Raw genomic sequence first — 26,982 nt, forward strand, 5'->3', positions numbered from 1 at the left:
ATTCTCCAATTTTATCCTCATAACACACATCTGAGATAAAATATCTTAGGTTGGGTGGGATCAATACAAAAAAAAATATTTTTGGATTAGCATGATCAACGTACCTTGGCTTGACACAAGAAGTTTGTAGACTGAAGATTAATGAATGGGGGAACAGAGAAACAATGAAAGAAGCCTTCAATGTATGCTTGCAAGTTTCCTTCCAGTATTTGGACGGCCCCTGCACGAAGTATTTTGCTGAATAGCCAGCTAACGTATTTTGGCTGCGTTTGCCCAGCACAAAGAACAACAAACTCATCACGTTTTAGTTTTAAACAATTCCATTCTCAGCGGCATGGTTAGCTTATGGTTTAGCCCGTTGGGTAAACCTAATAAATTGGGATCACTACGTAAACTAGGAATATATATATTGCATGAATATAGTCCTTTTATTTTTAACATAATTAACTCCCCCGGCTATAAAGTCTGAAATCTACTTCCTCCATATCCTGTCGTCCCACTACACTACAGCTAAAATGACTACCCATCCATTCGCATGCGCTTTTTGTACCCCTTTCTTGCCGATCATAAACAGCCTAGAGCGCACGCGCACGAGAGAGGAAATGACGTATGACGTCAGACGCAACCTTTCTGGGCGAAGTTTGCAACGGCGCAATTTTTCAAAATGGAGCCTCGCAAGGAGGGAGTTTCTCGCCGACCCCCATAGCGGGGACGGACAGGCCTCTGGACCGATAACCCTAGCTAGGCTGTCATGCGATAGTGGTAACGGATAAGACGAAGGAGTGAGCGCATCACCTTCACCATGGCGACCTGCATCGGCGAGAAGATTGAGGTGCGGAACGGCCATTAAACTACGGGCGGGGCGGGGAAAAATGATGGACTTCGCCATTCGTTCCTTGGGAACAGATTGCGTCCAAAAATTATCCAGTCGAAGGGAGGAAGGTTTGCTGAGTAATCCAGTAGTCCCATCTCACCTTTCATGACAGATGCGGCGCAAAAGCATCACCCTTGCAGAACACAATTGACGATCAAAGTTCCCGGCTCGGGTCCCCTTTTTATGCAAAAGATATTTCTTGAGGTTCTCTGTGGAAAAGGACCTCGTTGTCTCTAACCCCGCATAACCGGATAGTTGAGAGAGATCCCAAACCTGTTTTACTAAGCTGGACTCCAGGAAACGTACTGGACGCGTCTCTGTTTTCTAGTCCGAAGTGATCGCCACTACTTTCTTCCGAAATACTTTTTTAAACTTCCGAATCTCACTCTGCTTGACATTTTTGGGATCAGTCGAGATCAGCTAGACTGCCCTTTGTAAACAAAGTAAAATGTACCCTCAGCTCCAAAATTTTAAACCTTTGAGGTTTAAAATAAACAATGGAAGCAAGCTGGGCATCCAATAGCTGTGCAGTTCAGTTATCCTGTGCAAATTATCCCGTGTAGAAAGCATTCATAGTAGCAATATGCCTGTGGCCTATTTGATTGTAGAAATACTTTATGAAACATGCCTTCAATTTTTCAACATTAATATTAGTTTAGATAATTGCAAATTACAATTAACATTTCAGAGTAGTAAATTCTATCATAACTGTCTTAAATAATTCAGATCTTGACAGATTTCCTGACAAAATAAGCCATCTTGTTCAACTATGATTTGTTGAATAAGTTATAAATGTTGTATAAATGAAATATCTGGCCCAAGTCAGATTTGATTTCTGGTAAATTCATGGACACTTGTGTGCTGCTGGGATTTTTTTTTCAACAGTAAAGAAGTGGTTTACAATTGCTTGATTTCCTAGTTTAGGCTAGTCCTGAGATTTCCTGGAGCTCTCCTATTAAACAGATCTAATCTTGCTTAGATTTTTAATCCAGCTAAGGTCAGCTAGGTAACTTTAATCATCACAATCTTACCTTAGAGGTAAATTGCTGTACACTAACTACATCTGAGCCACAAAGCAGTTAACAATATAGTCCAGCAGGTTCCGTAGAATCAGCTGGTATGGTTAGTTTATAGTTCAGTGTGTCTCAGAAAATTGCATTGAGAAATCTACAGTTAAGCCTCTTGTAAACAAGTCAATATTTTGAGTGGATGTAGACTATAGCTTTCAAAAGCATGATCCTAAATTTACAGTTGCAGTTCTATACTTACCTAGAAGTTAATTCCTTTAAATATTATGAGACTAAATTATTTGCTATCAATTTAGTTCAATTACTATGCTGCCTTCCTTGGCCACCTACCATTGTTTCAGAGTCTAATAATGAATAGCAGACAGAAATGTAACCAGAACTTGTTTTCAGTGTCTGAATTCTTATGCCATTCATGTATAACACTTCCGATTCAACTTCAAAAGATTCTTTGAAAACCAAACACATCACCTTTCTTGGAACAGTTTAAAGCAGCTACATGCAATTCCAGGAAGAGACATAGTTGCCAACAGGTGCTGCCTTTCCTACTGCAGTACATTCGGAACTCCCCCCCCCATTTTTTAATTGCCTGATTAGGCGTTACAATGACTTCCAAAATGTAAGTCTGAGTACATGGTAACATTCCTACCTTCTCAGATCTATTATTTCTTTGCATACAGGATAGCCCCCAATTTATGACCACAGTTGAGCACTAAATTTCTGTTGCTAAGTGAGATCATTGTTAAGTAAATTTTGCCCCATTTTACAACCTTTCTTGCCACAATTGTTAGGGGAATCACTGCAGTTAAATTAGTAACACAGGTGTTAAGTGAATCAGGCTTCTCAATTGATGTTGCTTGTCAGGTCACAAAACGTAATCACATGATTTCAGGGCATTGCATCTGTCATAAATGTGAGTCAGTTGTCAAGCGTCTGAATTTTGATGTGACCATGGTGATACTGAAATGGTCATAAGTGAAAACTACTCATGTCACTTTTTGCAATTTCAGTTTCAAACTTTGGTCACTAAATGAAATGTTGTAAGTCGAAGACTACCTGTATTATAGATTGTAAGATAATGCTGTTTCTGAAAGTGATAAGAAATGGAAAGGAAATGCTCCACAGGAAATACATATGTATGTTGGTCTCAATTATGCATGGATTGATGGTCTAGAAAATGAATTAATAAGCCTCTATTTCAACGGTTCTCAACCTGTGGGTCGCGACCCCATTTGGGGTCGAACGACCATTTCACGGGGGTCACCAAACAAGGCTGTCCGCCATTTTTTCCCCTTTTCTTTAGCTGTGCTACCCCCTCTTATTCTATTGGCTTTTGAAAGCCAATAGAATAGACTCTATTCAAGAGACTCTATTCTATTGGCGTTCGAAAGCCAATAGAATCTATTGGCTTTCGAAAGCCAATAGAATAGACCAGTGGTTCTCAACCTGTGGGTCGGTGCTGCACCAGTTGAATAGTCCTCGACTTACGACCGGTTGAGTAGTCCTCGACTTACGACTGGTTGGGGGTTGCGGCATTAAAAAGGTTGAGAACCACTGGAATAGACTCTCTTGAATAGAGTCTAATTCTGTTGGCTTTCGAAAGCCAATAGAATAGACTCTCTTGAATAGAGTCTAATTCTATTGACTTTCAAAAGCCAATAGGAATTGTCCAGGCTGTCTCTGCCCTTCTGAGACCGCCAAAAGCCCCAGTCTGCAAATGGTGCTGCAAGGAAAACTTCTCTCCCTGCTGAGCAACTACTAACAGTAAGTAAAAGAGGGCCAGGGGTGGGAGGTGGGAGGCCGGCGAGTGCAGGGAGGGTTGCTGGCATGCATGGGGCCTGGCAGGTGCCTTACCTACCTGGGCTGGGCCAGCTGGTGGCCCAGCCGGTGGTTGCCTGCGCCGTCGCTGCCGCTTGCCTGGGCCTGCCTGCCGCCGCCCCGAACAGGCAGTGGCCAAGGTAAGGCTAGCGGGGCAGTGGCGGGCACAGGGAGGGTTGCTGCCACACATGGGGCCCGGCGGGTGCCTTACCTGCCTGCGCTGGGCCAGCTGGTGGCCCAGCCGGTGGTCGCACTGTGCCGTCGCTGCCCCTTGCCAGCTAGGCCTCGGCCGGCGCAGGGGGCGGCACCACGCATACGCAGCGCTCCCGGGCAGGGAAAGTCCTCAACTTACGACCGATTGAGTAGTCCTTGACTTACGACCGGTTGCATAGTCCTCGATTTATGACCGGTTGGGGTTCGCGGCATTAAAAAGGTTGAGAACCACTGCTCTATTTGTTTGCAAAATCTTTTTAAATCTGGTTACTAAATATTTTTTAAAGTAGACACCAGAGACCAAGCTGAAATATTCCATAAAGAATGTTTCGTATTTTCAAATTGTATATGTGTGTGTGAGAGCACACAAGTATATATATGTATAAAACACTTAGATCCATTTATGCTGACAGGGATTGCCTAAGACAGGAGTGTCAAGCTGCCGGCCCATGGGCCAGATGCAGCATGCCAAAACTGCCCACTCCAGCTCCAGCAATGGGGAAAAAGTTGCGATACGTTGTGACATGTCACGTGACGGGGCGAGTTTGACACCCCTAGTCTAAGAGAAAAATGAATGTAAGGGAGTAAATATTACTGAGAAACACATGTTTATATGATAATGATATTACCTTTGGTAATGCTCATCTGTTCAGTATGTAATTCTAGAAGTACCTTGGAAGGATTTCTTTTACAGATTCTTGTTTATGTCAATAGTGCAACAAAGAATCCCCTATTTCAGTCATCTTTCAAAAAGCACAGCTGTTTAAAAGATGGCATATGCCATATTTTTTATTAGCATTGTTCTGTTTTAAGCTTCTTTTATGACTACAGATATTAAGATCAGATTCTATGTTTACAGTGTTTAATAATTTGGGGTGCGCAACTGTAGGGTATAACAAAAAATAGAAAACGTGTATTTACAAAATACTAATATTCACACATTATTAAATTCAAAATGTGATAGTGCTTGTGTTTAGAAATTAAGTTTTATTCTGATTGCAATTGAAGATTTAGAGTGGTAAACTGAATCCTTGGGAAAACATGTTTAGCAGTTGCCATAGTATGCTGAAAGCGCATCTGGCAAATCAGATCTTTTGGGGAAAAAACTGGATTTTTTTGTAGAATTGTGCATAATGGAATCACATATTTATCAGTCAGTACTGCAAAATCTGTAACAATTGTATAATGATGTAAAGAGCTCTTTTATGTTAAAAATTTGGCCTGTTACTTAACTGGAACAGGTAGCTAAGTTGGCTGATTCTCTTGCAGATTTAGTTACTTTCTAGCTTATAACCATGATACAGTTAGTCCTTGACGACCATTTGTTTAGTAACCTTTCGAAGTTACAAATGTAACTTATGAGCATTTTTCACAGTTATGACTGTTGCAGCATACCCATGGTCATTTGATCAAAATTTGGACGCTAGAAGTGGTTTATATTTATGATGGCTGCAGTGTCCCAGGGTCATGTAATTATCTTTTGCGACCTTCTGAAAGCAAAGTCAATAGGGAAGTCAGATTCACTGAACAACCGTGTTATTAACTTAACTGCAGTGATTCACTTAACAACTATGGCAAGAAAAGTCATAAAATGGGGCACTTAACTGTCTTGCTTAGCAACCGAAATTTGGGGCTCAATTGTAAGTCAAGGATTACCTGTATTTTATACTCTATCTCAGGGGTCTTCAAACTTGGCCCTTTTATGACTGGTGGACTTCAACTCCCAGAATTCCTCAGCCAGCATGCCTGTCATAAAAGGGCCAAGTTTGAAGACCCCTGCTCTGTCTCATCTTTAAATTCAGAGTGCTTTACAATCTGAAGCATATCCAAGAACGGTCAGGAAAGAAGAAAAAAAGTTACCATTAAACCATATAGCAGTGTTTCCCAAACTTGACAATTTTAAGGCATGAGGACTTCAACTCCCAGAATGCTGGCTGTGGAATTCTGGGAGTTGAAGTCCTCATGCCTTAAAATTGTCAAGTTTGGGAAACACTGCCATATAGAAAGACAGGTTGCGCTTTAGAAAAGGCTGTTTTACTAAAGCTGTAGAGAGTTATCCTAATCTGAAGTTCTCCAAACGTCTGTGTAGCAGATTTAAAGTCTCTGCTTCAAATGGGTTCAGGCTCTTGCTTCTTTTCGAGAGGGAGGGGAAGAAGGGAGCTCCAAACGCTCCTTAAATCATTGGGCTCGTTTTCAAAGTGAAGGCTCTAGTCTAGTCCAGGGGTAGGCAACCTCGGCTCTTTTATGACTCATGGACTTCAACTCCCAGAATTCCTGAGCCAGCATAGCTGGCTCAGGAATTCTGGGAGTCGAAGTCCATGAGTCATAAAAGAGCCGAGGTTGCCTACCCCTGGTCTAGTCTAAGCCACTGTTGAGATAACTTGACTCAGTCCGATCCGTTTTGTTCGTGGGCTCCCTTCCCCGATGCAACGGATAAACTTGGAGTTCCGGACTTCACGGCCGGGCGGCAATAACTTAAATCACCGCGGGATCCCAAGGGGCAGGGAGGGTGTTCAGGCTCGCCTCCCTCCGGAGTATTTCCTTGGCGGCGGCGGCGGCTGCTGCTGCTATGGAAGCGAGTGTTGGAAGCCGCGTCTCCCTCGGGAGCGGGAGAAAGAGCGGCAAGATCGCCCGTCTGCATAGCTTATGCTTCAGACCTCTCAGTGGGCTCGATTCCCGGGCAGGATGCCGCAGTGGCTGCTCAGTCTTCTGCTCTCTCCTCTGCCCAGCGACGGCGTATCCTGCGCCGGCATGTCCCATTGCTTGCCTTCTGAGAGCTCCATTAAGGTAGAGAGCCTAATCAAAACGGGCTCTAAGATGCCTCAGATTTTTCTCCAAATTACGGGCGGGATAGTTCTCTTTTGGAAGGGGATTGTGTGTGTGTGTGTGTGTGTGTGTGTGTGTGTGTGTGTGTGTGTGTGTGTGTGTCTCACGGAAATTGTGTGGAGGGAGAAGCGTTGAAGGAACAGGTGGTTTACATTACCCCCCACCCCAAATCAGGAATTTCACAGGAGCTTACAGGATTAGTCTGAATGACTTTTCATTAGGTCTTTATCTCTTATTAATGCAAATAGGAAGAGAATTGTGTGCTTGTGTAGCCCACTTTTGAAAAGTCTATGGAATAATAGAAGTTAAGAAGCCAGCAACACTGTGAACTTTGTAGAACTGAGACCTAGGTCCAGTGTTGTAGTCATATTTGCATCTTGTGAGTCTTTGCCCTGGGACACAGAAGGAATTTTTTTCTTCCACTTTTATAATATTTTTATTACTTTTATTTTTATTACTTTTATTACTTTATTGCTTTACTTTTGTTTCAAAACATTTCACTGTTATTTTTTTTTTGAAGTAAAGTTAACATGGTTTAAAACAGTTAAATGTTAATACATTTTTTTCTCAATTTTCTGTAAAAATTCATTTCATAATGGGAAAAAGTGCATGTAGCATATTTACAAAATAGCTAATATTGGGTAAACAATAAATGAAATAATATAATTTTTTTTCATTTGTAGGATTACAAGGTAGGGAACCTTTTGGGCAAGGGTTCCTTTGCAGGTGTATACAGAGCTGTGTCCTTAAAAACTGGGCTTGAAGTGGCTATTAAAATGGTAAGTGGCCAGCAGAGCAATAAATAGACTAATAACATTTCATGCCTGATATTCTTTATTTGCACCAGTTTAGCTGATTTCCGACTAGGGCCTGGTAGAGTTTCAAAAATGTTACTGGTTTGAATGTTATCCTTCGGCATCTACTAGTTTGGAAATGATGTTTATTGCCACTGAAAACTTACAGTATAAAAGTATGTTACATTTATATTGCAGTTCCCAATCTGTTCCCCCACCCTTTGATTGCTATTTAAACTTAAAACAATAGCCAAACCATGTTTTAAGATAAGTTGGCTTTTGTTTTATGAGTAAGTTCATTATATTTCCATATGACTTACAAGGCATTCAAAGCAATATTTGTATCCAGATCCTAACTATATACTGGAAGTAATGCTAGTTTGATTCAGTTCATGTATTTCTCTGTGATCAATGTGAAATTCTAGCACCAAAACTCATTCAAAACTTTGGCTTGAGAGTAAAAAAGCAGCGTGTATCTGAAATAATATTGTCATTATTCATTATACTGTTAAATGTGTTTGCTCATTCTATCTTAACAGCAGTTATTTTCATTTTTGTATATGAGCTGAAAAGATTTGTTACCTTTTTAGATGATAAAAAAGCTATGCACAAATCAAATCAAATCAAATCATTATTACAGCCGAAGGCCAACACATAAATTAAACATTCAAATAAAACAAAACTAAACAGAACCAACACAAGAAGACATAGCAATATATTACCATTAATGATGTAATCAATGGGTGACCAAGGTCTGCCTAGTTTTATAGACAGTATAAAAAAACTAGCTAGCTTCAGAAAAACTGAATCATACTGACCTGACAATAAAAATACACTGACTATAGTCTAATGCTGGATAAAAACATGTACTAAAATTGATTATAAAAGATTATTAAAAAGATCTAAATGTTTATGTTTTTGTATATGAGCTGAAAAGATTTGTTACCTTTTTAGATCGACAAAAAAGCTATGCACAAAGCTGGTATGGTACAAAGGGTACAAAATGAGGTGAAGATTCATTGTCAACTAAAGCATCCCTCCATACTTGAGGTAAGAAATTATCTTTAGAATTTGTACAACTATAATTAAGATTTAACTTGTTATAACTATTTATTTTTTTTCTAGTTGTATAACTACTTTGAAGATAGTAACTATGTGTATTTGATACTTGAGATGTGCCATAATGGAGAAATGAGCAGATATTTAAAAAACAGGAAGAATCACTTTTCTGAAGAAGAAGGTAAGATTGATACATGTTGATTGTATACAAAAATATATCCATTTTAAAACGTTTACATAAAAAATCCTTACTTGAATTTCAGAAATTGAAATTTCTAAATACTGCAACGCATGTATGACATGTAAATGTTAACTTTCTACACTGAGACAGATGTAATTTCACAATTAATATAATATAACAAACCTCAGCTTGAGAAACAATTCAGTTTCAGAGTTTACTATTACAAACATTTGCACAAAAGAAAGGACACGATTTTAGAGGAAAAAGTCAGATATTGTTTTGCATATAGTCTAAACTGAATTTTTATTCTTTGCTCTGTTCTATAAATTAGAAGCTTTTAATTGAGAGTAGAATAGGAATAGCACTTAGACTTATATACTTATAGCCTTCTCTAAGCAGTTTACAGAGTCAGGATATTTCTCCCAACAATCTGGGTCCTCATTTTACAATTCCATTGTTATGGGTAGGTCTTGCAGTATTTTATTTGTATGTGGTAGTTTATATTTCCCTTCTTTCATCTCTTCCATCTCTAAGTCCATTTCCTCTGCTTCATCTTCCGATCTCTGGTTTATTTGTTCATACTTTGTAGTCATCTGGGAATTTTCTAGTTGTAGATTTAATTGGAGATTTGCTCATTTATATTATCTAAATTATTTTTGTCTCATTGTGGTTTCTTTTTATGCCCTCTTTGTATGCAACAATTGTTTGGTGAATTAGTTGTAGCGTAGAGTATATTTCCTTCTGAAAGGTATTTGTTTTTTCTTGAGATCCTGGAGATCTCCTGGAGATCCTCTAATACAGTGTTTCTCAACCTCAGCAACTTTACGATTTGTGGACTTCAAGTCCCAGAATTCCTCAGCCATCATGCTGGCTGGAGAATTCTGGGAGTTGAAATCCACACATCTTAAAATTGCTGAGGTTGAGAAACACTGCTCTAATATCACCAGTCTGAGTAAGACTAAAACAAAGTTTCCTCTACTTTTCTGGTATTTATATGCAGCCTTTATAATCCAATAGATTTTAGCATACAGGTCCAGTCCCAAAAGCAATATTTTATAGTGATCTTTTGTCTCAGGCATCCAAAAATTGTCAGTCAGGCAAAGTTATAATCCACAATGTCCAAAGTGTTCAACCTACCTGAAAATAGCTCAAAAGTCTCTCCCAGCCAGATGTAATCAAAGGTCAAGTTTTTCTTTTTCTTCCACTAGCTCTTGAGATTAAAAATCCAAGCTCAGTGGGTGTTTATAGTCCAACAAGGTCAGGGTGATAAGTATGCAAAATATTTTCCTTTATTGCCAGTTGTTCTCCCTTAGGCTAGGAATCACCAAGCAGGCAGGAAGCTAGATGTCCACCACTAGATGTCATTCAAAATCCATTTTTCATTCTTAAAGGATTGATTTCTTATATTTCACCTCAATGTTTTTTTTTCCAAAGAGAAAATCTTAACAATTATCTCAGTTCTCAAATTTCAAAACTGTCGCTTTTTGTTACTTCCACTTCAATATTGTGTATTTCTGTCCCCCATAGAAATTAAAATGTCGCTTCCCTTCACATTCGGAGGTTTTTAGCTTCTTGGAAGGCTTTCCCAGGAAATTCAGTTGTAAAATAGTAAAGGAAAGATCACTATTCTCACCCAGTTCCAAATATGCTGTTTATGATGTGTTAATTGGTGCTTTTCTTCTTCGGTTGTCAGCAGCTAATGGCTGGCATTAGGAATGTAACCAGTATTTCCCCTACTGGTTTGGAGGGCTTTTCTCTGATCAAACAGAAAGACCGCTATCTCTCCGTCATCAATGAGACACCTCTCCTCCTTCATCGCTTCTTCGAGGTGACTTTAGGCCCTTTTTAGGGCCCCCAACAGGGTAAAATTGGGAACGGAAGAAGAGCTCTGCCTTCCTGCATGTGTCTCGCCGCGATACAAAACCGAAAGTCCTGGGTCCTCATTTTATTGACTTCTGAAAAATGGAAGGCTGAGTCAACCCGAGCCAGACATAAACAAACTCTTGGCAGTGAGCAGTGAGCTAGCTTGCAATACTGCACTCTAACCACTGCGTCATCATGGCTCTTAAATAAATCATTCTGATTTGTTTTACACTAACAAGGCATATGTAATCAGTATTTATATGCTTCATGCTTCAGCGCATAGCTTTTTTATATTAAGGATGAGATTTTCTTAAACCCTATCTTTATGAGTTCTGTGAATGTATCAGCTTTCTCTCTGAATGTGTAAGATGTATATTTGGTATAAAGCATCCTGTATCTCTCTCTGTTCTATACAGTTCGGAACTTCATGCATCAAATTATTACAGGAATGTTATATCTGCATTCCCATGGAATACTCCATCGGGATCTTACACTCTCTAATCTCTTACTCACCAACAATATGAATATCAAGATAGCTGATTTTGGACTTGCAACACAACTGAAAATGCCTCACGAAAAGCATTATACAATGTGTGGGACTCCTAATTATATTTCTCCAGAAATAGCTACAAGAAGTGCACATGGGCTTGAATCTGATGTCTGGTCTTTAGGATGTATGTTGTTTACTCTTCTGGCTGGAAAGCCACCCTTTGATACTGATACAGTAAAGAACACTTTGAACAAAGTTGTACTAGCAGATTATGAAATGCCAGCATTTTTGTCAAGAGAGGCTCAGGATCTCATTCACCAATTACTTCGAAAAAACCCAGCAGATCGTTTAAGCCTTTCATCTGTATTGGATCATCCTTTTATGTCCAGTGGTAGATCAGTAAGAAGTAAAGATTTAGGAAACGTAGAAGATTCAATGGATAGTGGAAATGCCACAATTTCCACTGCTTCTACTGCTTCTCCCAGTGTCAGTACAAGTGGCTGCTTAAAAGAAAAGAAAAGACTTTTAATCGAGCATCCACTTCCTAACAAAATGACAGTTTTTCCTAAACATAACAGTGCTAACAATGTTGCAACTGGTTGTGGAAGCTGTCCTTATGACAACCAGGGACTTCCAATAAATGAAGTTACCAATATTGGAAGAGGAAGAACAATGCAGCTAATTGAAGAAAGACCTCATTCACGCTATCTCAGGAGGGCCCATTCGTCTGAAAGATCAGGCACATCTCACAGTCAAAATTCAGAAATATTAAGTCAAGTGGAAAGATGCCAATCCTTGGAAATCCTCCCAAAACCAAGACAAGGACTAATAGAAAATAGAAAAGAATTTTCTCCTGCAAATTGTTATCATGATTTCCCAGCTGTATTTAAGGAGGACCTTCCCACTAACTGTGACTCAGTGGAAAAACATTTTCCACCATCTATAAAAGAACAGCCTTGGTAAAAAATGAAATCTTATTTTAATTGGGTTCTCTATAATGTATTACCTTTCTTTTACATAATGATAAGTAATGATTTAGAATCCGGTTTGCTAATGCTTTCATTGCAGATGTAATATTAGAAATGTACATTTAAATTTGTATCCAGTTACAGTTCAATAGACAGACAAACTTAAACTGGGAACCTTTAATTGTGGTTTAAAGAAATAAGCCAACTACTTTATACATTTAAAATGCAACTTCTGTCTGAAATAATTCTATATATTGTATTATGTTGAATTATAACCTAGCCTATAATTATATATAATTATATATAAGTAAATATATATTTAAAGATTAGCAAGTTATTTGTGTACATTATAATGGAGAGTGCTTATAAGTGCCTATATTTTGTTTTTAGTTCAGAATTTCCCTGTCCAATGAAGGCTGACAATGCTTTCTTAGACCTGAAGACTCAAACTGAAACAATGCAGCAATGGCTTGGAAATATCCAGCTGGGTGGTATTGATTTATTTAATCTGAGTACATTAAATTTATATAAAACAAGTAATTCTTATAATGAAAATTACAGGAAAACTTCGTGTGGATATATTCAATAATGACGTAAAAGATAGAAAATTCTTTTGTGGAGGGGTTAGAGAACATGAGGAAGGTTATTTTGAAAAGTAAATCTGCTGTAGAGGAAGAGTTGTGTTGCTTTTCTAAGCCTATTGTGTGCAGCAGAAGAAAGACACAGTCCTAGGATATATTCAAGCATACATATATTACAACTCTATAGTAAGCTGCAGTTGAGACAGGATAGCATTTTAATATTAATATGAATTGCCTCATTCTTCCGAAAGATTTGCAGGAATAATTAACCTATGTATAGTTGGAGGGGAGGGTGGAATTACAGGGAACATAATTTATTTTCTCTGTCTTTATGTCTGTGTGGAGATATGTTTATTCATCCTTAGTTGAATCTCAAGTTTGATTCCTTGATTATAATGCAGAGTTCTGAAATGTAGGAACTAGCCTTTACTTGATACAAAATGTTTCAGTGTTTAAATTAAAACAAATGCATTCCTGAATAGACCACATTACAATCTGAAAATAAGTAAAAAAGAGTACTAACTACTCTTTCAACAAGAATTAGAATTGTCCACATCTGTCCTTAAACTTTGTTACTTTAATTCTTAAGTATTTTTTTTATCTTTTGAAACTAAAATTATTATTATCTCTTCAAACAGCTTAGATATTGCCTGGAAATATATATAATAAAAACAGCAAGTGATTATTAGCATTAGTTTATATGTTGGGGGGAAGAATAACAGGAACAGATGGGAAGGAGGAGTTTTCTTTCCACTGCATCACATTACAGCAGGAATTGAAAGAATACAGACGTACAGATGTAATTTAAAACTATGGTAGTTAAACATCCTTAATTACTAGGAAACCCTTGGGGAATAGAAACCAAGGATAAACAGTTAGGATTATCTGGATCCTTGGATAATGCTCTTTTCAATTTTTGTTCTTAATTATGTTTCTGCTTTGACAGGAGGGATGTGCTGATTCATATACTTTATCAGGATAGTTGTTGGGATTTATTTTTACCACTCCCCATCCATATGCTTATCTTGAAAGGAAGAACACATATAATTAGATGTTTTCTAATGCAGGAGACTGACAGAAATCTGATCAGGGTATATACATGCTGAATGCAACAAGAGAATTAAAATTAAAGTTCTAAGTACGGTAAATAGTTAGAAATAGTATTGCTGTTTATTGGATTTCATGCTTAGGAAAACAGTTTACCCAATAAGAAACCTAGTTTATCAGTTATATAATAACATATGCTACCTTAATCCAGGTAATTCAAGTGGAATTGAATTTTGATGAACATTTTCATATTTGAATCAGAGAGTTAAAGTAGACTAACATACGCTGTATCTGTTAACCTTGTTTATTTTTTTTAAAATGTACTCTATTTTTTTAAAAAGAAAATTTCCATAACATTGCATTTCCAAAATGATTTAAATGTTATTTTGCTACTTCAGTTCAGGTATCAGAACCTTCATATAAAATAAATGGGGATTGTCAGTTCTATCTTGGTATGCCCCAAGAGGCTCTAAATACAACGAGAAATGGTTCACAAAGTAAAAATTCTCCTGATTCTGCAGCAACTGTGGGTCCACAAGAATTAAGAAAATTTACCACTAGACCTCCATGTAAATCTGAAAAGGCCCTGCTAGCACCTGCATTTGGTCTCCATCTTGTGTCTGAAATCAAAAACAGAGACAAAGCATCACAGTATCAACACCAAAAACCTCTCCTGCGAAATATTGTATCTCCTCTGAGTGCTCATAGACTGAAACCAATAAGGCAGAAAACAAAAAATGCTGTGGTAAGAGCTTTGTGCATTTCTGAATAACATCTCCGCAGAAATAAAAAGTAAAGTAGAAAATTAATACTATAATTACTTAGAAAAATAATGTGATTATAAATATAAGCATGTCTGAATGTGTTTAAATTGCTAAAGTATAAACTAGTGTTTATAATTAACATTTGTTTTTTTCTTCTAAAGTACTGAATTCCAAACGTTAACTACTACCTGTGACTAGCTCTGTTCTTGCATTGGGTTAAAGTTGGTGGTACAAACAAGATACATATATAGATTCAATTTATTCCTGTTGCTTGCAAGCAAAGCATACATGGTTAGTTCTCAATACTACAAAACCTGTACCACAAAGAACTTCCCTCAGTGAAAATGCAAATTGAGTAGTAAGTCCTCAGTGGAATATGAAAATATCATTGGTGTTGGTTGATCTAGCACAGACGTGTCAAACTCGCGACATCATGTAACATCGCGCAACGTATCAGCGCTTTTTCCCCATTGCTGGCAATGGGGTGGGCATGGTTTCCTCGTGATGCGTCTGGTCTGCGGGCTGGCAGTTTGACACCCCTGATCTAGCATCTTTATGCAGATAAATTTCTGTTTAGATTTAGTATCTAAAAAGATAAAATTGGAATAATCTTGCATGTTTTTGTGGTGCTTACTGACTATTTTTTGGTATAACAGCAATAAGTATAACTGGCTTTAGAGTTTCCAGTTCAGTTATTAAACTCAGAAGGCTTCTTAGTCCTTAATTTTTAATTTTACATCTGCCTCTATTTGAGTGCTGTTACTTTATCCCCCCCCTTCTTTTTCTTTAGTTCAGATCTTTTGGTTTAACTTTCATATTTTTCTACTGATCATCTCCTTTTTTTCTGCTAATATCCATGTCTAGTATATTCGTTGTTTTAAAACTCAATAATCACTTTTTAGTGACATAAAAGGATTTTTTTCTATTCAGATTGATAGCATTATGTAATATGTTATAAATGACTTGGCACTACAGATATAATGCACATTTGGTGAAGGAAGTTTTTCTTTAGATTTCTTGCACTGTTTTTATTTTGTTGATTTTCAAACTAAATTCTAGGTGAGCATTCTAGATACAGGAGAAGTATGTATGGAATTTCTAAAGGAATGTAATTCACAGGAATTTGTAAAAGAAGTTCTAAAGATTTCTTGTGATGGAAATGAGGTAACTATTAATTCTATTTTTTATAATTTGAATATTATTAAATTATATGTTTATACCAACATTATCATATTATGTAGAATGCAGCTGAAGGTATTTGCTAGGTTTTCTTCACCTTGAACCTCCCCCCCCCCCCACAAATATATTTTAAAACTCAATATTTATTCTATACAATCTGGGATGGGAATCACATATTGCATTAAACCATAATATTATTTGTGTATTCTGTGAATCCAATCACAGGTTTTTTTTTAATTATATTGTATAAATAATCATGTTTAGCTTTGTATTGTGCACAAATCCAACCAGTTGTAATTTATTCAAACTGGCTTAAATCATGTAGTGTTCTTTTAATAGCTTCTGATTTGATGGATCTTAAAATCTGTAAATGTGGCTGTAAAATTTGCAGATGATGTTGGTCAATAAAGATAGCAAGGCATTCTAGAGAATATTAGTTTGAATTGAGAACCTACACAGTTTTAATTTAAAGTACTCTTTGCAATAGTGGAGAATATCTGTAGCTTGGGTGTAGGATGAGGGTGAAGGTTCATTCTCTGAGCTTGTGGGTTGGTTTCCAAACGTTTCATTACCAGGCTAGGTAATATCTTCAGTGACATTTAGGGGATGTCTGTGTCAGTGCTCTTCTATTTATAAGGGCTTCAGATGTGAGTGTGTCAAGTGAGGGTCTTGTGATGAGTCATCAGAGAGAGGGTTGTGATGGATCTTGTGATTTCAGGTCAGGGTCGTTGGGTGTGAATTATCAGTGGGTTAGGGGTGAATCATCAGTGAGAAGCTGGTGATGGGTCTTGTGATGGGGAGATTATCTCAGGTCAGGGTCATTAGAAGGTGAACTGCTGGGGGGAGGGGCTTGAGGATTGGTGCTGTCTCTGAATGGCTGTGCAATTGATTTGGATTCTGAGGGGTTCATAGGCTGATTGTAGATCAATGTATCTGTTGATGGAATTGCTTATGGAGTGCCAAGCTTCAATGATCTAGCAGTCAAACACCATGATCCCAAATCCTTAATCACTACCCACACCAACACCAAACAACACCAGTTCAATTGGAGCAACACTAAAAGCATGGCCATGCTACCACCCGCCATGCTCATGAGTTCATTGAAGCCTGGCACTCCACAAGGAATTCCATCAATAAACAGATAGATCTACAACCAGCCTATGAACCCCTCAGAATCCAAATCAACCGCACAGCCATCCGGAGACAACACCAACCCTCAAGCCTCTTTCTCCCCCCCCCCCAGCAGTTCACCTTCCAACGATCCTGACCTGAAGTAACCTCCCCATCACAAGACCCATCATGAGCCTTTCTCTGATGACTCGTCACAAGACCTTCACTGGACACACCCATATCTGAAGCCCTTATAAATAGAAGAGCACTGACACAGATATCTCCTAAATGCCACTGAAGATGTTACCTAGTCAAAACATTTGGAAACCAACCCACAAGCTTGGAAAATGAACCTTCACCCTCAAAGTAGTCTTCATTGCATAACTGTTGTTCAATTTATAATTTAGTTTTATGAGACTTTTTTCTGTATATTAAGGTCACAGTTTACCATCCAAATGAAGGTTTAGGTGTTCCTCTTAATGACAGACCACCGGCATCTCCTGAGCACCTAAATGTATATAGCCTTGACAACTTACCAGGTAATTATAATTTCTTTGAGTCATTTAGAATTTTTCTTTCTTTTAAGATCACATTTTTGGATGGAATTTGTGACAGGATTCAGATTTACGCAGAATGAAACCAGGAAGAAGTGGAAGTGATTGATCAGTGTGTATTAGTACACTGCTGATTGAAGATAAGCCAGTAATCTAAAGAATTATGATTTATAGTGATGTCTTATAAAGTTATAGAATGTGCAATATAATCTTGATAACTATCCATTTTTTCTCAGCTCATTCATTTAGTTTCCAACTATCCTGTGTATCAGCAGGAATATAAATACACACATCTCTAAGTGTGTGTGTGTGAGTGTGTGTATGATTATTTATATGAATTATTTATCCATTTACTTGGATACTGAGGCCTTCTGAAAGTATTGATGCCATAACTATCTTTAAAAAGTTTTTTTCTTTTAACTGCTTTGAAAAACATAAACTACCTTTTATTCAAATAAACAGCTTTTTAAAAGCATCGTTGTCACTGATTTTGAGCTTCCAAAGTATTCTTTCTTTTCTGTTCGTTACATGAGATGGGAAAGTTTAGGTAAAAGCTCACACACTCCTACATATCCTCCCCAACCCACACAATGCCTGTTGTGCATCTTTACAACCCTGACCTGTGCCATGCCTCTCATACATGCCCTCAAGCACCATCCCCAACCTGCACTGTGCCTCTCATGCTCCCATTTGCAACCTTGTGCACTCACACTCTGCCTCTCTCACCGTCTACCCAACCTTTCCCATCATCTCCATGTATCCCCTTGCTTTCTTTCCCACCTAGCAGCAGCGACTTACCTTCTTGTGGCTTGGGCCTTATAACTTCCTGCCAGCTTCCTCAATGACTTTGGTTGTAGGAAGCCAGCAAATGGTTGCCTCACCTGATGACCATGTGATTCATTTAACAATAGCAATTGGGTCTGCCAGGATTGCCATCACTAAGCAGTGTGGTCGCAGTTTACAACTGCATTGCTTAGCAACAGAAATTCTGGTTCCAATTCCTGGTGTAAGTCAACTATTACCTTTATGTTAATGCACAGCAACTTGTTAGCCTACCTGCATTGTTTTGCAGTACTAAATTTCAATATTAAAATAAATTCTAGAATTTTTAAATGAAAATATTGAATTACTGGAATAAACATTAAAAGTTTTTAAAGGACTTTTGTTAATAGTATCCTTGAACTAATTGGGATCAGAATTTCTGTCACTAAGTGGTCATTAGGTGAAACATCATGTAACTGCATCATTTAGCTATGTTAATTGTGGTGGTCCCAGTTGTAATCATTAGGCCAGGTTCTCGTGCTTCTTCTGCCTATCACACTTCTGCTTCAAAGCTCCCCAACCTGCCTCCCTCCCTCCATCTCTGCCCTTGAGGCCACCCTGCGCTCCACCGCCACTTACCTCTGTTCCCCCCAACTGACCTTGCCTGTTTTCTTCCTCCTCCTTGATACAGGGGCTTTGTCATTGCTGCTACTGCCTCCCCTGGCCATTGGTTTCCTGGCCGGTCTGTCCCATTACAAACAGCAGTCTTAGCCTCCTGCACATTCCCCACCAGCCTGTCTGGTCTGCCTGCTGGGGCTCTTTGTGCCAGACATGGCTCATTGCCTTTTCTGCTGCAGGCCCTACTCCAGTAGTATCAGCCCCCTGCCTGCCTGGGTCTATGCATGCATGCTTGCCTTCATCCTGTACAAATAAGAGTACATTTATTTATAGCCTGACTGAGCAGCCTCTCTTTAGCAATAAACAAACTTGCTGAATCAAATAGCTTCAGTAGGAAGTTGTTTTGCACAGAATGAGTCCATTGTTGTCTATTGTCATGGGTGGTAGTTAGCCAATTTCAGACAAGATTGTTCCAATCCTGCATAAAGATGCAAGATGTACATTACTCCTAAGCTAAAGCAGTTCCTCTTCTATGTATTGTGTTAGTCAAGTGCCATTGAAGTTTCTTTTACTTTTATGGTTCTTTGGACAGAAACTTGTTATCTTGACGTGTCTCTAGGAATAACTTTACTTTTTCACAGTTCTGTAATCCTATTAGAATTGCCCAACAATCATGCTGTCCGTCCTTCCTTCCTTCCTTCCTTCCTTCCTTCCTTCCTTCCTTCCTTCCATTCCCACAATTTGTAGGTTGCCCATCTTAAATATATGACTCTGGGGAGATAACAGGATTTAAAAACAGAATTAAAAACATAAATCAATAAATAACAGATATGGTTGTCAAGGTAGAAATTCAACCAACTCATCAATAGAAGTAGTTGTGATATGGGTCAACCACACAGTTGGTTAAGCAGTAAAACCAGGTCTTCATGGCCTTAGAAAGATCAGAAAGTCAAGTTCCCAAATGGATGATTTATCAGGAGCACTGCATATTAATTCATAGAGGCTGATTTAATTATTCTGGCAACTTGTTCAAAGTTTTTTCAAGTGGCTTTAGTAGTCACCGTTATTTAAAGTTTACTGCCCCATGCTTTCAGTATAATAATCAGTAAGGTTGCCACAATGATTTGTGCATTTTCTTTTCAATTTAAAATAACAGCAATATATAAGCATTAATCTATATATGAATAAAGTTTGGAATTATGGCCCAAAGGCGATATATCAAAACAAAGGAAGGAACAGAAATGAAATGTGAGATCATTTACATATATGAGGATGAAGAGTGTAATGAAAAATGATTTTCTTGTTTTTCTTATGTTAAAATCAAGATATATTAGCTTGTTATAATTTAAAAAACTGAATTGTAACAACTTTAACTCTTTTCTTTCTTTTAGAGAAGTACTGGAAAAAGTATCAATATGCAGCCAAATTTGTGCAGTTGGTAAGATCCAAAACACCCAAAGTCACCTTCTATACAAGATATGCCAAGTGCATGTTGATGGAAAATTCAGTTCCTGCAGATGTGGAAATTTGTTTTTATGATGGTAAGTGTCCTTCAGTTCTTCTACACATTTCTTTCAGTGTTAAGTTTGTAATTAAACTATTAGTTGACCATGACTTTATACTGCTAATGGTTCCTTAACTTGTGTATTTTAAGAAATTTTGTTAATTGATTCATCATACACTAAATATACTAAAACTCTTAAAAGTTTCAACATTGAAATGAATATATTTGGCTATATTGACATTACTAAATATTTCTTCTTATGCTTTTATAGCAATAGCACTTAGACTTATATACCTCTTCACAGTGGAGACCATTTTTTATTTACTTAAGGAATTTATTGTTTTATAATATTCATAAGTGATTGTAAATATTATAAAACTTAATTGTTTGAAAATTAAATATTAATATTTACACTTTTTCTTGACTGACTTCTGCATGTAATTGACACGGCCATGTGTAATCTAAAGTCCCTTTTAAGTGGCCTTCAGAACTTCCTCTGATCACAATAGCTGAAAACTGGCAAAAACTCCCTTTTTGAGAGAAGCAAAGTTAATCATTTTTTTAAAAAAAAGAATTTCAATCCACCCAAATTTAATTTCACTCCAAAGACGTCATAGATTCCCATCCTCTTGAGTTACAAACTCCTTCAGCAGAATGTCCACAGGCAATTGATCATTAGAGGAAATCCTCAGGTTATAGTGGCCATAGGGACTGATGTCCTATTGCTAAACAATGTGGTTGTAAAATGCGATGTCTTGTCACCATGTTGCTTAGCAGTGGCAATTCCAGCAATCCCGGATGCTATCTTTGAGCCAGGACTTTGCATGACTGCAACTTCTGGCCTCCTGCTAGACTCCCAATGGATTTTGATTGATCGGTGTGATTGATTGATTGATTGATCCCATTTATATTTTTATTTATTAAATTTCTATGCCGCCCATTTCATTTACAGCAACTCTAGGTGGCTTCCAATATAATAAAAAGTTTAAAAGTGCTAAAAACAATTACCATTAGAAAAATTGAACAGAGAAATTAAAATATAATGAACAGTCTGGGGGCATGGATGAGAATCTTCTCTACCCTGCCAGCCACCCCCAACATAGCAGGTCCCTGTTGGGCCCCCAGGCCAAGTGACAGAGCCAAGTTTTTAGGCTCTTCCGGAAAGCCAAGAATGTGGGGGGTGGACTTCACCTCTGATGGGAGAATATTCCAGAGGGCAGCGGCCACAGTAGAAAAGGCTTGTCTCCTGGTCCCTGCCAATCGAAATTCTTTAGCCTACATGATCCAAAGTGGGCCCTTTCCACTGGAATGAGTGAGGCAGGTAAGTCCCATTGAGGTAAGGTGGTTCCTCAGATACCTTATATAGCTGCCCATCTCACAAAACAAGTGATTCTGGGTGATGTAGCAGTGGGAGAATATCAGCGATTGTGGTCATGTGACTGAGGTTGCTGTGATATCTGGAACTATGAGGACCTGTCATAAGTACCATTCATTCAGTGCTGTCATAATTCTGAATGGACATTGGAACGAGTGATCATAATCTGAGGACTATCTATGAAAGATTTCCTAACATTAATTTAAAGTCATAAAAGAACTATTCCTGTGCAATTTTTTTGTTGGAAGTTTTGAAGACTTGTATTCCATTTTTTTTCATGATATTTATTCTGCTGGCATACAGATTGCATATGTGTTTTATTCTGGTACTAGATAATATTAAACAGTTGGAAAATTTCAAATGTAATTTTATTTTAATATGTATCGAAGCATATGAGACTACATTTCCTCTGCTTGACCATTTTTTTCCTTCTAGGGGCAAAAATACACAAAGCAGCAGGAGCAATAAGAATAATTGAAAAATCTGGAAAAGCCTATACAATAAAAGAAGAAAATGAAAATTTACAGAAGGATATACAAATATATGTGCATCATGCAAATGAGGTGAATATTGTTTATATTTTAAAATGTGGAGGTGTGAAACTGCATTTTCCAATTCATCTGTTCTGTTCCAGCTCCGTGTTTGTGGTTGAAAAACTATAAAAAGATGTGATAGACAGCTGGGGCAAATGAATCAATGCAAAATAATCTCAATTGTCAATTTTAATAAATTGTTTCCAGGTATATAGCTTTAAATTGCCTTTTTTATAGAATTATCAATACTTTCTGTTAGTATTACTGTTGTCCACTGTGCTCTTGTTCCATCATAAAGGAACAAAACTACACTATCAATGTAATTTTAATGTGCCTACATGTATATTTTTCCTTATTTTAATAGGCTCATCGCATTTGTCTTGCACTGGAAACTGCAATTTTGGCAGAAGAAAGAAGTGAAAGTGTTCCATTTTTCCCCATTATTGTTGGTCGGTAAGCTGTCACATTTGGTGTTCTTTATTTTTCCAATAGCTTCTCACATGGTTGACACTTTTTCTTAGAGATTTTTATTTATGCTTTCATGTAGAGCTAAATGTATCTTTTCTCCATTTCAGTAAACCAGGAAATCCTGAATCTCCAAAAGCTTTATCAAGTATAGCCCCATCTTTAATGAGTATAGCTTTGAAGAGAGATGTTGCCAAATCTGAATCTTCAACTCAAGCCTCCAATATTAACCTATCTGTAAGTAAGCACATGTACAGATCATTCTTTTATTATGAGATTTTTTAAAAAAATATGCTATAATGTTAAATTTTAATTTTGGTAACTGTCCAAGATTGTTTAGAGAAATCTGAGCAATGGTATTGAGATGGATAATGACAAGATTGAATTCTTGATATATAATTAATGAAATTAAATTATTTTGCTAAACACTGAAACCTCTGGGAAAGTTTGATCTATTGTTGCTATCTTATATTTCCATGAATACTTTCTAGATGTGCTATGAAGGATCTGCATTCACAGAAGCTACAGTTGAATCAAAGAGCTCTTCTAGCAGCTCCAATGACCGTGTTCCACATTCAGCACAATTGCTAAAATCTGTCTTTGTAAAGAATGTTGGCTGGGCTTCTCAGGTGAGTATGGAATTCACTCAGAAAAAAAACCCCAATAAGCTTTATATGATCAGAATGAAGATGGAGGAGAGAGCAAATTACAAGTAGATTTGTAAAGCTGTAACTGTTCTCACTCTGCTCATGTTTTGATGTTTGCTACAGATTAGGCTATAGCTACAGTGGCGGCCAAAATTATGGAAACCTTTTGGGAAAAGTGTACAATAAAAATGCAACCTTTGGTTAAGTTTCCACCCATTTTTCTTCTAATTTCTTTATAACTGTAGCCTTGTTCACTTAATAATACTATTTTACATCGCTTTCTGGGCAAACAGTCAATTCTAGGTAAAGGACTAGGTAAAGGAAAAAATTTTACAGACTTCCGTATGTGAAATAATCTTTATTTTTTCTACTAGTTGACAAGTGGGGCAGTATGGGTTCAATTTAATGATGGATCCCAATTGGTTGCTCAGGCTGGCGTTTCCTCTATTACTTACACATCTCCAGCTGGTGACACAGTTAGGTATGTATCAGTCTTATTACTAATAACAAGATCCTTTAATAAATATCAGTCTCTAGACTTTATATTTTCTCATTTGATTTCTAAGCAAGAACGTGGGGACTGTGGAGATGTTAGTATGTGGGAAGTTCCAAGCAATGATTTTTTGCAAAGTCAGTGTGACAATTTTGATAAAAAAATTAAATATTAAAATTTCAGTTTGCGAATTCTCGTATTTTGTTACTTTCTCCATTTGTTTTTCATCAATTCAACTATCTTGTACTGCTACATTTATATTATTTTTAAAATATAATTAAAATTTCTTAGAAGGCATTCCATGCTATCAACTTTATAACAATGTTACTAATATAACAGATCCTTTTACAGAAAAATTATTATATAATGTTTAACAAATAATCTGAACTAAAATTAAGAGAGAAAAAGAGGAACCCCCTAAAAACAATAAAAATAGGAAAACCACTAAATAAATAACTGAAAACTAAAATTTTATGTGTATATGTATATTGAGAAAAAATTTTCAATGTCAAATTATTCAAATGCCAAATTATATGTTTCAATGTCATCATGATTAAATTTTTAAAAGGAAAATTATATCTACATTGTCCTAAATCATGTAATTTTGATCTTGCTTCTCCTTTAACGCTGAACTAACTCAGAGGCCAAGTTGAAAAAAGTAAATAAGCCATCTTTGGAAGCATAGCACATGAATGTTTTCCAAGAGTAATGGAGCCATGTTTTTACAAGCTCAATTATGCTATAAGCCAGTCTGCTTCAGTGTTTTCATCTGAACATTTTATAAATGAATGGACAATCCTCTGATAGGATAATTCATGTTCTGAAATCATTTTCATGAAAAGACTAGGAAAACAGGGAACATAAAATATAACCCATTAGTAAGCCTTGTTGAAATGTGACTTGAAATGAATGCTTTGTTTGCATGTTTCACTCAATTGGAATTATTGAACTGAAACAATCTACGAAGACTGATTTATACATAGACCAGCAAATGTAATTAAAGTAAACTATAATAACTCTTAACTCAAAATTCTTAAACTCTTAATTCTTAGACAAACTAACTTATTTAAAATCACAATTCCTGATTTGTGTATAATAACAAAATAGGAATCTGCTAGTGAAACTAACTAAATTTTTGTTGACTCCTCCTGCCTTTTCTTGGGGGGTAGCAGCTGGATATGCATATGCACTTATGCAGAAACCATATGTTCTACAATTATGTGCAAATTCATCTAGTGGTTTTGTTTTAACACTAAATGACAAAAACTCCTGACATCTCAAAACAGTAGTTGATGAATTAATTTTAGGAACTTCCAGTATTTAAAATATATTTATGTAAGAGAAATGTGAAAAAATGCAATCTATGGCTAACGTCACTATAATTTACTCAATCCTATTTTAATTTGTACTATATAGTAACCACACATTAGGTCCACAATGTAGATTATAAGTGGTTGACTAATTTTTGCTCTGTATACGCAAAGTACAATCATAGCATACATTTTTTAAAATCTCTTAGCTTTGTCCTTAAACTGTGGTAACATTAAATCACTAGGCCATTATTTTCATTTGTTAATGCGATAATAGCCCTAATCAGAACATTTAATCCAAGAGATGAATGTTTCTGGACTCCAGTTTGTCCCTCCCTGATTTTTTTAAAAATGACTTTTCATAAAACAAAATTAGAAAGCTTGCCTGCTGCAAAGCAAAATACCAGCTTTCATCATATTTAGTGGGAGAATGCTTTAGAGCAGTGGTTCTCAACCTGTGGGTCGGGACCCCATTTGGGGTCGAATGACCATTTCACGGGGGTCGCCAAACAACGCAGTCCGCCATTTTTTCCCCTTTTCCCTAGCTGTCCTACTCCCTCTTATTGGTGGCCACACCCACTTGGGGGTCACCACAACATGGGGAACTGTATTATGGGGTCACGGCATTAGAAGGGTTGAGAACCACTGCTTTAGAGGCTCCAGAAAGGTACTTCAAGAGACAATACCTATGAGGCTAGTTCACAAATGAGTTCTTAGTAATTGGTTACGCCCATCACCATAGTTGTCATTTCAGGAGTTTATCTTTCATATGCGCTCACAAAATCCAGTATTGTCTGGCTCAATGTGATTGTTTATCCATTTTAAATAATTTGAATGAGTTAGAAATTACCATCTAGCAAGATCAGGAATGGAAACTTTTTAACCTTTAGATACATGAGTAATTAATTCCTGGTTAACTCTGCCTCATAAATGAAGATCCTGCTTCCACAAGTTATTCATGGGTGGATTAATATCAGCTTTCTTAAATTCTCTTCAGTGCCTCAGAATATTATGAAGAGTTTCTTGTGCTTCAGAGATCTCCAGCCATTTTATAGCCAAGGACAAAGATCCCGAATATCATCACAGATTACCCCTCCTATCCCTCCATTGCACAGAAACATAGTTGGGAATCCATTGTCAAACCATTTTAGGTTTGCACTACAATTTAATGTAGTTTTGAGAACTAAAACCTAGCCCCCCCCCGCCTCCCCCCCCCCAAAATTACAACAGAGCTCATTATGGTTTTGGTTCCTTCCCAAGTATTCAGTGCAGTTCTTTCTTACTGTAAGATTACTTCCCTTACATACTCAAATGATGTAAAATAAAAAGTGCATCCCAACAGATTAAAATTGGAATATTGGTATCTTGTGTGTTTTCTTAGGTATAAAGAAGATGAGAAATTGCCAGAATTCATCAAAGAAAAGTTGCACTGTCTATCTTCCATTCTGGTAATGTTTACCAATCCAGTTGGCCCTCACTGACAAACCGCATATGACAAATTTAAATAACTCAGTGGTAATAAATTCTTTTTATACACAATAGTAAACTTTCCTCAAAAAATCCAGAGTTTTTTCTTGACTGGAATTGATGTATAAGTGTTCTCCTTTTAAAACATTAAAGCAAAATTACTTGCATTTCATGTAATTTAAAGAGAATCCTGAAACCATCTTGATTCCCCCCCCCCAATGTATATATGTGCATGTTCTGTTATCGCAGCTCTCAAGAAAAAAAAACTGCTATTGCAATATATGCCTGTAAATATTTTGTATTTTATGCTATTTTCAGATATGAAAAGTATTGTTTTATGATTGTTTTATATTTTTGTAACTTTCTAATGAAATATCCCTGCAAAAGTGTTAAAAAATAAATGCAGTGATAATTTAGATCCCTTGATTTATTTAACACAAATGTCTAGGTATGCACGGTGAT

General features: G+C 37.0%; 1 protein-coding gene across 3 annotated transcripts; it reads left to right on the forward strand.

Moving 5' to 3' along the window:
* The first annotated feature begins 645 nt into the window (after positions 1-645).
* Positions 646-26,933, forward strand: PLK4 (polo like kinase 4). Of its 3 annotated transcripts, none has more exons than XM_039325891.1 (16): positions 646-832; positions 7,440-7,535; positions 8,505-8,600; positions 8,676-8,790; positions 11,070-12,102; positions 12,502-12,602; positions 14,138-14,484; positions 15,563-15,667; positions 17,229-17,331; positions 20,118-20,267; positions 22,041-22,168; positions 22,503-22,591; positions 22,714-22,840; positions 23,095-23,232; positions 23,625-23,731; positions 26,435-26,932. In XM_039325891.1, the coding sequence occupies exons 1-16, from the start codon at positions 803-805 to the stop codon at positions 26,532-26,534; spliced, it is 2,865 nt and encodes a 954-aa protein (XP_039181825.1). In that variant the 5' UTR covers positions 646-802; the 3' UTR covers positions 26,535-26,932. The 3 variants fall into 3 exon arrangements, with proteins under 3 accessions (XP_039181825.1, XP_039181824.1, XP_039181826.1); XM_039325890.1 differs by lacking the exon at positions 646-832 and adding an exon at positions 6,317-6,717 and having other exon boundaries at positions 26,435-26,933; XM_039325892.1 differs by lacking the exon at positions 646-832 and adding an exon at positions 6,318-6,717 and having other exon boundaries at positions 14,261-14,484.
* Positions 26,934-26,982: the final 49 nt, after the last annotated feature.

This window comes from Crotalus tigris, unplaced genomic scaffold, assembly GCF_016545835.1.
Source record: "Crotalus tigris isolate CLP2741 ecotype Arizona unplaced genomic scaffold, ASM1654583v1 scf7180000024339.11422700, whole genome shotgun sequence".
Taxonomy (NCBI): Eukaryota; Metazoa; Chordata; class Lepidosauria; order Squamata; family Viperidae; genus Crotalus; species Crotalus tigris.

Coding starts and splice junctions, on each gene's coding strand:
- PLK4 (XM_039325890.1), top strand. CDS start 6,577: ATGCTTCAGACCTCTCAGTGGGCTCGATTCCCGGGCAGGATGCCGCAG. Junction 6,718..7,439: donor CTTCTGAGAGCTCCATTAAG/GTAGAGAGCCTA, acceptor TTTCATTTGTAG/GATTACAAGGTAGGGAACCT. Junction 12,103..12,501: donor TCTATAAAAGAACAGCCTTG/GTAAAAAATGAA, acceptor TTTTGTTTTTAG/TTCAGAATTTCCCTGTCCAA.